Source organism: Chamaea fasciata, unplaced genomic scaffold, assembly GCF_029207755.1.
Source record: "Chamaea fasciata isolate MVZ Bird 193981 ecotype frontalis unplaced genomic scaffold, bChaFas1.0.hap1 SCAF_11, whole genome shotgun sequence".
NCBI classification, from domain to species: Eukaryota; Metazoa; Chordata; class Aves; order Passeriformes; family Sylviidae; genus Chamaea; species Chamaea fasciata.
In genome coordinates, this window is record NW_027094096.1 from 14,852,903 (window position 1) to 14,864,807 (window position 11,905).

At 42.8% G+C, this 11,905-nt stretch overlaps 1 protein-coding gene across 1 annotated transcript in view; it reads left to right on the forward strand.

The window, feature by feature from the left end:
• The window catches only part of ATP13A4 (ATPase 13A4), a 36,682-nt gene extending 25,001 nt beyond the window's left edge, over positions 1 to 11,681 (forward strand). Inside the window, exons 19-30 of the mRNA XM_066193332.1 lie at positions 153 to 316; positions 1,324 to 1,446; positions 2,074 to 2,153; positions 2,924 to 2,966; positions 3,550 to 3,659; positions 4,461 to 4,557; positions 5,286 to 5,358; positions 6,625 to 6,799; positions 7,228 to 7,436; positions 8,436 to 8,524; positions 10,598 to 10,678; positions 11,181 to 11,681. Coding sequence (XP_066049429.1) covers positions 153 to 316; positions 1,324 to 1,446; positions 2,074 to 2,153; positions 2,924 to 2,966; positions 3,550 to 3,659; positions 4,461 to 4,557; positions 5,286 to 5,358; positions 6,625 to 6,799; positions 7,228 to 7,436; positions 8,436 to 8,524; positions 10,598 to 10,678; positions 11,181 to 11,402 — 1,466 coding nt within the window. The 3' untranslated portion in view covers positions 11,403 to 11,681. The remainder of the gene's footprint in view (positions 1 to 152; positions 317 to 1,323; positions 1,447 to 2,073; positions 2,154 to 2,923; positions 2,967 to 3,549; positions 3,660 to 4,460; positions 4,558 to 5,285; positions 5,359 to 6,624; positions 6,800 to 7,227; positions 7,437 to 8,435; positions 8,525 to 10,597; positions 10,679 to 11,180) is intronic.
• The last annotated feature ends 224 nt before the right edge of the window (positions 11,682 to 11,905 follow it).

Below are 11,905 nucleotides of genomic sequence, written 5' to 3' on the forward strand. Positions count from 1 at the left end.
TTTAATTTTTATCAAAAGTTTAAAAGTTATGCACAGACACTGAAATCTTACTGATTCTTCTGGATATCTTTGAAAACTCAGAATTCAGGCAAATGAATAAACAGTCCCTTACTGCAGAAATTTTTAGATAACACTCCCTTTGATTTTTGTAGGGGACAACATTCAGACAGCTGTAACAGTTGCCAAAAATGCTGGTATGATTGCTCCAACACACAGAGTGATTCTTGTGGAAGCAAACAAAGTGCCTGGATCTTTTTCAGCATCTATAACCTGGAGATCCCTAGAAGAAAACAAGATTGAAGATTACAGAAGCGTGGTGAGCATATCAGAAGCAGGTTTTGTACAGCAGAAAAAAAAACTAAGATGGAATTCTTTATGGGGTTATGCGGGTATAACAGAGAACTACCATTCACCATCAGAATATGTGCTAGAAGAGTGTTTTTGAAGAGGGGAAATGTGCTCCCATAGAGCCTACTTCCTAGCATATTATCCTATGAACACATTTTTGCTAACTGCCTAGCGGGGTTTGAGACCGGCTTTGCAGAAATCCCAGAAAGATTTGTCTCTAGCCCTCATGCTTAGCTGATGCCAGTTTAAATTCTTCCTTTCCCTGGAAGATAAATTTGGTGGGGTAGATATGGACTTAAAATCTGTGGAGCTGCATTGAACAAACCAGCCCTGTTCAAGCAGGTGGAGCATTAGCACTTCCTCATACCTGCAAAATTAAACACGATCCACTCTTGAGAAATTGCATATACAAAGAGAATCATAGGCAAGCCAGGCTAAGAAATTTATTTCATGAAGCATCTCCACAGAGAAGCTGAGATGAAGACCAGTTTTTTTCTCCCTGAAGAGTTAGTTTGAAGGTGCTGACCCTTCTCTGGGAAGTACAGAGTCAGGCAGATGGTAGGGAATATCTGCAGGGGCTGTTGAGTGGCTCCTCAGCCTGAGCAATTTCTGCCCCGTGTTTCACTGCACCAAGACTTGCTTAGATGTGGTGTCCATCTGCTGTCTCTAGTCCCTCTCATTTCAAGTGCAGCCCACCAGGTTGGCACTGTTGCATGAACTCTATCAAATGCAACAATCCATTTGATAGAACTCATGCAATGAACACCCTGTTAACACTGAAATTGTTGGTGTTATATGCCTCAAACCCTTTACAAATCCAAGTAAAGGCAATGGACCTTGAATCCAAGTCTCCCAGAGCCTTCAAAAGCACCCTCCCCATGGTATGTCCTTTACTTTATCTGTAGTAGTGTCTGTGTAAATGCAGAGTAGCTTTTGAGGGCATGGGCACAGCACTCATTCTGTCTTATTTTATAGGTGGATGACAGTCAGACTGAGCTAGGAATCAGGCTGGCATTGGGATCAGGCCAGTACCATTTTGCCATGAATGGAAAATCTTACCAAATTGTAGCACAGCATTTCAGGCACTTACTTCCAAAGGTAAGATCTGGATTATTTAACTGGAGTAGCCTTGCCATTCAGGAGAAATGAATTGTCCCAGTACAATTAGCTGAAGAGATCTGTATCAGGACTTCTGGGAACAAATATAACCCTGAAATAATTCTAGGCTGGATGAATCTCTGATATTATTATGTGCTGAAGGATCTGAAAATTCCTCTGCACATGAGAGGAGGAGGCATGCCTTAAGGTGTGAGGACATGATTTAAAACATTTGTGCCCATATTCCTACCCCTTGCCCAACACTGAATCTGACCTGTTTTGGAGAACAGGAGAAAATGTGATATTACACATAGTGCAATTCAGTGTAGCTTGTCTGTTCCACGGACAGAATAGTCTCATAAATTCTCTTCTTATAACTCCCTGACTGGCAATCTGTGTTCATCAGGTAACTCAAATGGCATACCAGGCCTCTTGCCCTTATTGTCATTGTTACTTTTTCAAAATATTGATTAAGATTCCCTTTATCTTTGATCATCAGCCTCCCTTGCTTCAGTGTCTATAACCAGTTGTTTATAAATGTGATATTTGGCAACTTTAATTCCTATTATTACTGAAATCACTTACTTCAAGGGTTGTAAAAATAATTTCTTATTTTTCTTCTTATAGCTCTTGCTGAATGGAACAGTTTTTGCTAGAATGTCTCCTAGTCAGAAATCCAGCCTTGTAGAAGAGTTTCAGAAGCTGGAGTAAGTTCCTAATGAATTTGAAAGCGTTGAATTTTCAGGCTTGAGACGAGTCTAGTAAGAGCTAGCTTTTGTCAAGCATAGAGTTTCATGGAACTACACAAAACTGAAACCTCCACACATCTGCAAGTTGGCAATTAAATTCCAAAAGACTGTTAAAAAAGTGGCCCTGAACTCCATGCTCGTTTGGCAACCTGTCAAAGATCAAATGCTTCCATGCTCCTGGCTTTTGTTTGTTCGTATCATCCTTCATTTTTACTTCTCTCTGGACCTAAAGGATTGACACTTGTCTCCCCAAGGTTTTTAAGAATCTCTCCCAGCACTGCAGATTCTCTGAGCTTGTTGTCTTTTTACTGTGCTACTGCTGACTCAATGTGATGGGCTAGAAAATGTGGCAGGGCAGTCTGGATTGTCCACAGTAACAGTGATAAAAATATATATATATATAAATATATATATATATATATATATATATATATATACGTATTCCTGAGTCCCAGGCATCTTGTTGCCTGTTGTTCAGCTGTTTCCCAAGTCTTTTGAAGACCCTCACCCTTACTTCACCCCAGGCCTTGTGCTAGAGCAAGGTGAGCTTTAGGCCATTTCAGATTATGAGCCTGGTGTGTGCAGTCATGAGCACCTCAACTGCTGTCAGGCCAGACAGGCTTTAACTTTCCAGAAAGGCTTTTAACAAAAACCTTGCATGACTTGCATAAATGACTTGCATGGAGCAGGCTCTGATTCCTCACTTGCCTTATCACTTTATTTTTTAGTTACTTTGTGGGGATGTGTGGAGATGGAGCCAATGACTGTGGGGTAAGTGAAATCTTTCTACAGTATATTTTAAAAATGAGAAGTGCAATGCCAGTAGAATATTCCAAACTGAGCACATGCTGGAAATGGGAGTGTGCCACTTATTCACAGACCAGCTGTACTATCACCAGTAGTGTTTTAGACCTGATCCCACGGTGTGGTCCTTACCATGCAAGAGCTGTTCTCAGAAGAGATTTTTGCAGATTGTGATCTCAAAGGCTGGTTCATTTTCCCTGCAAAAACCACCAGAAGATTCTCCTGGGGGAAGCAAGCAGAGAGCCTAGACTTGCTGCATAAAGTGTGGGAGCAAACAAGTGCTAAAAAAGGCGGCAGAGCCAAACCTGTGTTCTGCAGCTGGTAGTGAATGGCTGTGGGGTCTGTGGGAAATGAACTTTCTCATGCTCTCATCCCCATTCTTTCCCTGGACTTGGCATCTCACTGGAGGAACCCTCAGGGTGGAGCACAACCAGGGAGTGAAGAGGGACTGCTGTCGCAGAACACATGCTGTAATAAGGGGTCACTGCTTGGCTGACATGTAAGTTGCTGTGTCTTCCTAGTGAGCACTAAGGAGGAATGTGACTTTCAGGCTTTGAAAGTGGCACATGCAGGGATATCACTGTCGGAGCAGGAGGCGTCTGTGGCTTCACCTTTCACATCCCGAATGCCCAGCATAGCCTGTGTTCCAGAGTTAATCAGGTAAGCTTGGAGTTTTGTTTCCTATTTCATAAAGAAGAAAGTTCCCACTCCTCTCAAACATTAGGCTTGAGTGTTCCCATCAAGTCACAATATGCATATCTAGAGAAAAAGAAATGTCTTTGACCTTGAAATTGGCATTTGCCTAGTCCCTATCTGAAATCCCTTTAAAATACATTAATTATCACAAGAGGAGGACATTTACAGTTGAGCTTTATGTCATTAAAAGTATTTCAAATGCAAAAGATATAACAAAATGAACAATGCTCCATAAAGCTGAATCAAATGTCCACCAGCCAACCTGTACACAAATTTTAGGTCCTACCACTGATACCCTATGCTAGTAAAATATGGCATCTGTTATGCCAGGATCCTGAATTTGCTTACTGGGGCATTTGAGTAGCCAGGGAGAGAGCATTGTCCTGATTGGATATTATATGTTCACTGTAGGAGGAGAGGACTTGTTAGTTCTGAGCTCACTGAGCAGCTGCTTGGGTTATTTTTTCCTCATACAGAGTTTTTACCTACACTATTAATGTCAGCAGAAAAAGTTGCGGGGGTAAATTGTAGTTTACAGGACACAGGTGATTGGAACCAAGCCTGCTTCATTGAACAAGATATCTGCAAGTGAAGATTTTACTTTCATTTACATCAGATTTTATTTATTTTACCTCCTAGTAAGATACTGGTAAGAAGCCTCTCTGCTTGTGACACATGCCTGTTTTTTCAACAGGTTTTTGAGAGAGCTGGCACCAGGAGCAAACCGTCACCTAATTGCTGTACTTTATTTATGCCTTCACACAGGGAAGGCCGTGCTGCTCTTGTCACCTCCTTCTGCATGTTCAAGTACATGGCACTGTACAGCACAATTCAGTACCTTGGTGTTCTCCTGCTTTACTGGGTATGTATTGGGAACACATTGGCTGGAACTGGAAAAGCTACTATTTCCTTGTAGGAGAAATAGGGCATAAAAGCCACATGAAACTAGGAGATGGAGCTTTGCCTTTACCTGAGCTGTAATCTTCTGTGGTGTTATCATATGGTCCTCCTGTACCCTCAGCAGAAAACTGGCAAGATTCTTCCCATTAACTTCAGCCAGAGGGCTCAAGATCCAAGCTGGGCAAAAAGAAAGCTGAGATACTGAATGGTGTTTTGGATGAGGGCATATGTCTGTGAAAAGGAAGAATCTGGTGTAAGCATATGCTGTTACAATTTATTCAGCATTTAAAGCATGAATTAACTTGACAGTAAGCAAATCCCCTGGAGTGCCTTAAACCACTTTTGCATGGCTTTTTCCCAGATGGAGAGGAGGGCTTTGTGTTCAGAAGTAACCCAGTAGTGAGAAAGCAGTCTCTTCAAATATTCTTCTCTTTTATTGCCTGGAGTGAACTGAAAGTGTAGTTAGTCTGAACAATGTGCAAAATGAGAATATCCACCGCAGGCCCAATGGTGAGGAACCTTTTGGCAGGGTGGTGAAATGTGTGGTCTCCTTATCTACAGAGTAACATTTCAGAACAAACAGCAGAGCAGTAGCTCTGTGAATATAATACGGCTTTCTGGAGAGGATATAAACCTGCCCACGGCAAATGTCTGATTTGTGATTTTTTTTCTTTGTTTTCCTCTTTTCAGCAACTAAACTCCTTTGGGAATTACCAATTTTTGTTCCAAGATCTGGCTATTACCACTGTAATTGGTGTGACAAGTAAGCCCCTTAGTCATCCTATGTATTAATGAGAGAATGATCTCAAATATTTTTCTCCTCCTTGGAAATGCATAATTCTAAATAGAGAAAGGAGCAAAATGAAGGCCAAGCTTCCTGCAGGCTAAACATCCTCTGTGTGGAGTACAACATGTTTAGATTAGCAGAAGAGGGGTCTTATTTGAGAAAAGCCCTGAAGGTGGGAAGTACTTAGTGGTGCATTTGCTGAGAGTGTGGCTTGTTGCTAACAGAGGTGCTCTCTTTAGAAACAAGGAGTATGCCCACACCTAGTGCCATGCAAAGTCTATTCAGGCATTTGCCTGTTGATTTAGGAAGGCAGATTAAGAAGATACCTGACTCCATGCCCAAATGAAAAAGTAGGGATTAACTTTTTTGAGTCCAGCTCATATTTGGAGCTGTGTAGGCCGGAGCCATGAAAGAAGAGAGTGGTGAAAATGGAGAAGAAAGAAGTGACACATGTCAGACACTACAGAGCAGGGAGCTGTAAGCCAAGAATAAGAGGGGAAACCAGTGCTGAGGCAGAAAGAGAAAGACAAAGACTGTTATTGAGACAGAATAAGTGCAGGGAGTTTTAGAAGCAGGAATGGCAAGGACAGGGCCATGAAAAGCATATAGCAAAACCACATCCTGGTATGTTCCATCCTTGCTGGAACACAGACAACAGGAAAAGACTTTGATGAAATCAAGCCTGGAAAGGTCAGCCACAACACCACTGGGTGCCAAAAGCTACATTGCTGCAAGTAGTTTATCTGGAATTGCATCAAAGCCTTGTACATAGCTCTTTTACTCAAATTCTGGATAACTTTGTTAAACCTAAGAACAGAGGTAAACCTGTTGTGCCAGATAATGCTGTCCTTCTCCAGCTCAAATAACCAGCCACTAGGTGTTTAGTGCAGGAGGATGAACAGAACATGGGCAGCAAAAAATCCCAAGCCATGGCTGACAAGTGACAGAAAGAGAACAGAAGAACATAAGTATATGTTCATATTCTTGGGCCTGACAGTAGCCAAATAAAATAAAGAGCCAACATCTTATTTTTCAAAAATGCCTCATGATAATCAGATGACATTCGTTAACCTCTTCTGTGTCAATACTACTTTATAAAAAAACAACTCTGTGTTTTGTACTTGATACAATCTTTGTATGTTTTATTAAGAATATTATGGACTTCATTGATACAGTCAGTATTACAGAGCATCACTGCTTGTATTTTGGACACACCAGTAAACACATCTGTGCATGTTTCAGTGAGTTTCACAGGTGCCTATCCAAAGCTGGTCCCCTACAGGCCTCCAAGCCAGCTCATCTCACCCCCATTGCTGCTCTCTGTTGTGCTTAACATCCTCTTCAGCCTCAGCATGCAGATCTTCGGGTTTGTGGTGGTCCAGGAGCAGCCTTGGTATTCCAAGACCAATATACACAGGTAGGGCCCCTTTCTGGGACTCTGGATACCACAGGGTTGACTTAGTGGGGCAGGTCTGTGTGAAACTATTGAACAGCTTAACTGCATGCCTGATGAGCAGCTGCAGCAGACCCTGTGCTGCCCAAGGGTGCAAACACTTTAACCTGTGTTGTCTGCGGTGCCTAAGCTCTCCAGCAACCTGCCACGCACACTTCATGTGATGAGAATGCTTCTGCTGAGCAAAGAGAGGAGGATTTGATTGCAGCAGGGACCGGGTTTGAGCTCAAGCTCTAACAAGTTCAGCAAGCTCAGCCAGTGGTGAGATTGAGGGCATTGCCAATAACCTATACCGTGGCTGTGAGGGAGGACTCCTGAAAGTTAATAGTGGAATCTGAGGGAAATAACCAGGACAATGATCATTCCCTAAGCAGTGTGACACTCTTTTTCAGTGCCTGCCTGTCGATGAACAACCATGAGAGGAATTCATCCTCCAGCCTGGGGCTCCATGGGGTGGGAGATGGAGCCCATGAGCAAACAGACAATGGCTTCAAGAGCTATGAAAACACCACAGTGTGGCTGCTAAGTACCATCAATTGCCTCATTGTAGCACTAGTGTTTTCCAAGGGAAAACCTTTCAGGCAACCCATCTACACCAACTGTAAGTATGGGGAGAGAAGAAATGACATATAGATCAACTCAGGAGGTCAGTTTTGTAGGGAAAAATAAACTTGACCAAAATTATGTCAGCCAAAAAATCATGAGAAAGACTGTCATGTGACGGGAAGATGAGCATATATGTTTGTGACATTTCCAGAAGATGTAGTGAGTAATGGAAGAACTGTTCTTTTTCTTTTTGGGACAAATTCTGCAGCATGCTCTTAGGAAAAACTCTCTTTGTTTTTTTGGGGTTCTTTTTTTTTTTTTTTTTTTTTTTTAATTGTTTTGTTGGTTTTGGTTTGGTTTGGTTTTTTTACTGAAGAGTTAAAATAATGCTGCAGGCTTCATGGCTTTGATATTTCAGTATAGTAATAGTGAGAAGGGGACATTCCCTGTAGAGAGTAGAAAAGTGGGTGATCAGTCTCCCAGAACAAGGCAATACACAAATGAGTGGGTGGAGGATGAAGTTCAGCACATGCTAGCTGGAAAGAAAATGAATTTACTCATCATTGGAACATTTGCTTAACAGATGGAGAAAGTAATAGGTTCTCCATTGCTTAGATTCTTTAGATCCTGATCAAGGGCAAAGTCTTGACATCACTGAAGTTGAAGGCAGCATTCCTAACCATGTTAACAAGACCAAGACTACACCCTGGACATTTTTCTGGATCACAGGATATACTGTGATCATAGAGAGACTCACTGAAAGGCTATAAAGCTTCTCAGAAGTAAAAGGTCAAATCAAATTATCAAAATATCCATTTGGTGTTTTAAATCTGTGGCTACAATGGTTGTCTCACACTCATGTATAGCTACTTGACTGAGTAAGCCTGGGATTTTTCTCTGTTCATGTTCCTTTTGCTGAAAATTCCTTTCTATCTCTGGATTCTTTTGATGACTGTATAACACAGGAATTTATTACAATCTTCTGCAGTAAAGGCAAGAAGCTGTGATTGCTCATAAACCTGTGGCTTTCTTTCTTTCTTTCTTATCCCTTCAGATGTGTTCATAGTGGTGCTCATAGGGCAGCTGGGCATTTGCCTCCTCTTGATGTTTGCTGACATTGATGATCTCTACTCCAAGATGGATGTGAGTATTGTTCCAAAGGGGATTTTCTTCCTAGTGCCAGTCCATTATAAGCACACTGGGATTGTTTTAACAAAAGGCACAGACTTTTTCAGGGAGACATGGCACCTCTAAAGACTAATCATATTTAAAGAGAAGGATTTTAGATGCAGATCCGAGAAACTTCTGGAAATACAGTGACTCCAAACTAGTATCTGTGCATTCAGCAGGACAGTTACACATGTAATTTTGATGGTTTCAGCACATTGCCTGAGGATCAGAAGATAACATCACTAAACTTGTGTGTGGTATGTTGGTGGCTTGTGAAGCCAGGAGCAGACTACGGTGGGGCTCTGCAAGTTTAAAATAAAGCACCATGTTCTTGTGTTTCTCAAGCTGTGCTACTCTAAACATAGGTCCTCTTGCCAAAACCTGCCAGTTAGCACTCAGAGCAGCTCTCAGTTCCAGTCCCCAGTCTTTCAGGCTCCCCGTTTAAATTTTAGAGAGCCTGCAGTTTCCCAAAGCAGGATTTGGGTTTAAAACAGTTGTAGAGAAAGACTAGTGGGGCTGCCATGGCAAGAGAGGATCTATCCTGATCCTTGATTAATAAATACCAGTAAGGCTTGACTCTTGTAGTCTGGCAGAATGCAAGCTGGGAGTTGTCCTGTGCAAATCCATCCCAGGGGAAATGTGAGGGAAGGATAAGATCTGCATCAGCTGAAGGATGGGGTTGTCATCGAATCTGACGATTAGTATGTTGAGGCTGGAAGATGTTAACCTCCTCTATTGTGACAATCTCACAGTCTTGCTGTAGGAGTCACAGGAACAAAACAAGCAAAGCATCACATAGCTATTTTTTTCTGTACATTTGCAATCAGAGCAGTGGCTTTGAGTCTGAACACAGTGGAGCTTCCAGCCCTGTATGTTTGCATGTCAGTTGGCAAGTCGATCTAGAAACGGAAATAATGAAACATGGAAAGAGAAACAGAGTCAAAGGGTCCGGGTCTCGATTTTAAATGGCGACCTAAAGTTGTCTCACTGTGTAACAACTATTTGCAGAGCCCGGCTCAGCGGGCAGACCCAGTTGGAGAACCTGCCACGAGATGGCACTTTAAAGCAAGTCATCGTCCTGTTGTGGACTCCAGTGACACAGGACATTTTTCAGCACTGCAGCTGCAAGGGGATAAAATGCTTTTGGGGGCAACTGCAAAATTCCCAGCCCAAACAGTCTGGAGGGAATTCACTGGAATTGCTGAGAAGAGAAAAGGAGAGAGTAGCAATAAAAACCTCCGCAATAGCCTAGCCCTGGAGAAACTGCTGATTCAAATTGTGGATCTGAGCTGCATCTCCAAAAGCAGTTGAGCTACAGCCAGAAAGCCAGTTCCATCCCTGGGAAGCTGGAACTGGGTTTGGGGCTGAAATACTCAGTTTGAACTCTTTCTTAATTTTAGAATGTAAAAAGGCGGTTAGATTTCCTCTTGCAGTTCTAAAGAATGGTTTTCTCTGTTTTCTCCCCTGCATCATAGATTTAAAAGCATCTTTATCAGTAGTTCCTCAAGACAAATAGCAGTATTAGCTCATCAGCAGGTAAGCCAGTTTGGCTTTTTATTACATGAAGCTGCTGAAGATCTGGAGCACAAGTCATGTAAGGACTGGCTGAGGGAGCTGTGCTTGTTTAGTCTGGGGAAAAGGAGGCACAGGGGAGACAGTAATTCTGTCTACAGTTACCTGACAGGAGGTTGTAGCAAGGTGGGGATCACATTTTTTCTCCCATGTAACAAATGATAGAGAGGAAATGGCCTTAGGATGTGCCAAGGAAAGTTTAGACTGGAGAGTAAGAAAAAATTTTAACTGAAAGTGTTACAGACTGGAACAGACTGCTCAGGGAAGTGCTTGAGCCATCATCCCTGGAAATATTTAAAAGAAGTGCTGGCCCTTAGGGATATGGTGGATTTGGCAGTGCCAGGTTTATGGTTGGCCTCAATGACCTTTAGGGTTTTTCCCAACCTAAATGATTTTGTGTTCTATTGCACTAGTACCCACCACTGTTTACTGTGGACTCATTGCTGAACAGCTTCTCCTGCTTTTTTTTCCCAGCTTGTTTGCACCCCTACCTCGTGGCGAGTCTCCATGGTGGGAATGCTTGCAGTCACACTTGCTGTGTCCTTCCTTGTCGAGGTGAGTGTGCATCATTGGATGTGCTGGTCAGCACTTACTGGAGAGGCAAAATGGTCAAGTCATGGTCTTTCTCCCTCCTCCTCAGTCCAGTTTGGGAATATCTAGTGAAACAAGAGTAATTGCTGCTACCTCACCCTTGCTCCCTTTTCTTAAAGCCCTCCATCTAAATGATAAGGGAATGCAAGGCCTGGCCACATTTTCCTTTCTCTGGTGAGTGGGATCTATCAGGCCCTGCCCCAGGCTAGAAAAATATGGGCAGTCCATGGTGTTTTCTCCTCAGATCCTGAAGACTCTCAGGAGGACTGGTCACAGTTCCCTGGTGGAGAACTCTGGTGGAGCTGGTATGAAATGTGATCAATAAAAGGGACAATGTTTAAGGGATGATGAGCAGGGCAGGTGGGAGGTCTGGGTCTCCATTTTTTGCCCCGTGTGTCTACTCTGGAAAAAGAGTAAACTGCTATCCAGGTCCTCTTAAACCTTCTTTTTGCTTTTACCTTTACAGGAGGCTGTCATTGAGAACAGACCCCTGTGGCTGCTTCTGAAAAAGACATTCCAGTACCACTCAAAGAGCCACTACAAGAGGCTGCAGCATGTGTTGGAGCAGGACTCAGCCTGGCCACCTCTGAATGAAACCTTCTTCTCAGATTCTGTGGCAGTAACTGTAGAAGGAAATATGGGAGGCCATAGCAACCCAACATTTGACAGCAGTGAGGACTCACTGTGAAGGAAACTGCAGTGCACACGTGTCCAGGACAGTTGCATTTGACCTTAAAAGGACCCAGTGACTTAAAAAGAGGAAGGGCTGACTCCTCACTGCTCTCCCATTCTAAGAGTAACCTGCTCTCACCTACATCTAAATTAACTGGAAGCATGAAATCTGCTGCAGTAACATAAAGCCACAATGATGTTTCCTCTGTCCCCTTGCCCATACACAAACGGCTGCTAGCAGTAAATCAAACACCTTGCTGAATATTGGTAAAGTATTTGTGGCTGAAACACCCCATTGCTGTGTCCCTCTGTTGAACTGTGTTATGCAGTCCATAATGGTGGGAGATGCTCCAGATGAAAAGTTGCTAATTGCAGTAGCAGCACTCCTCTGGGCAGATTCCCTTTGAGAAAACAAGTAGAACTTACTCCTGACAGAGTCTGCTGAGCATAAGCATTCCTGGGATTCCTCATGGAGTTTCAGATACTACTGCTTGGTGTCTTGCTTTTTTTTTTTTTTTT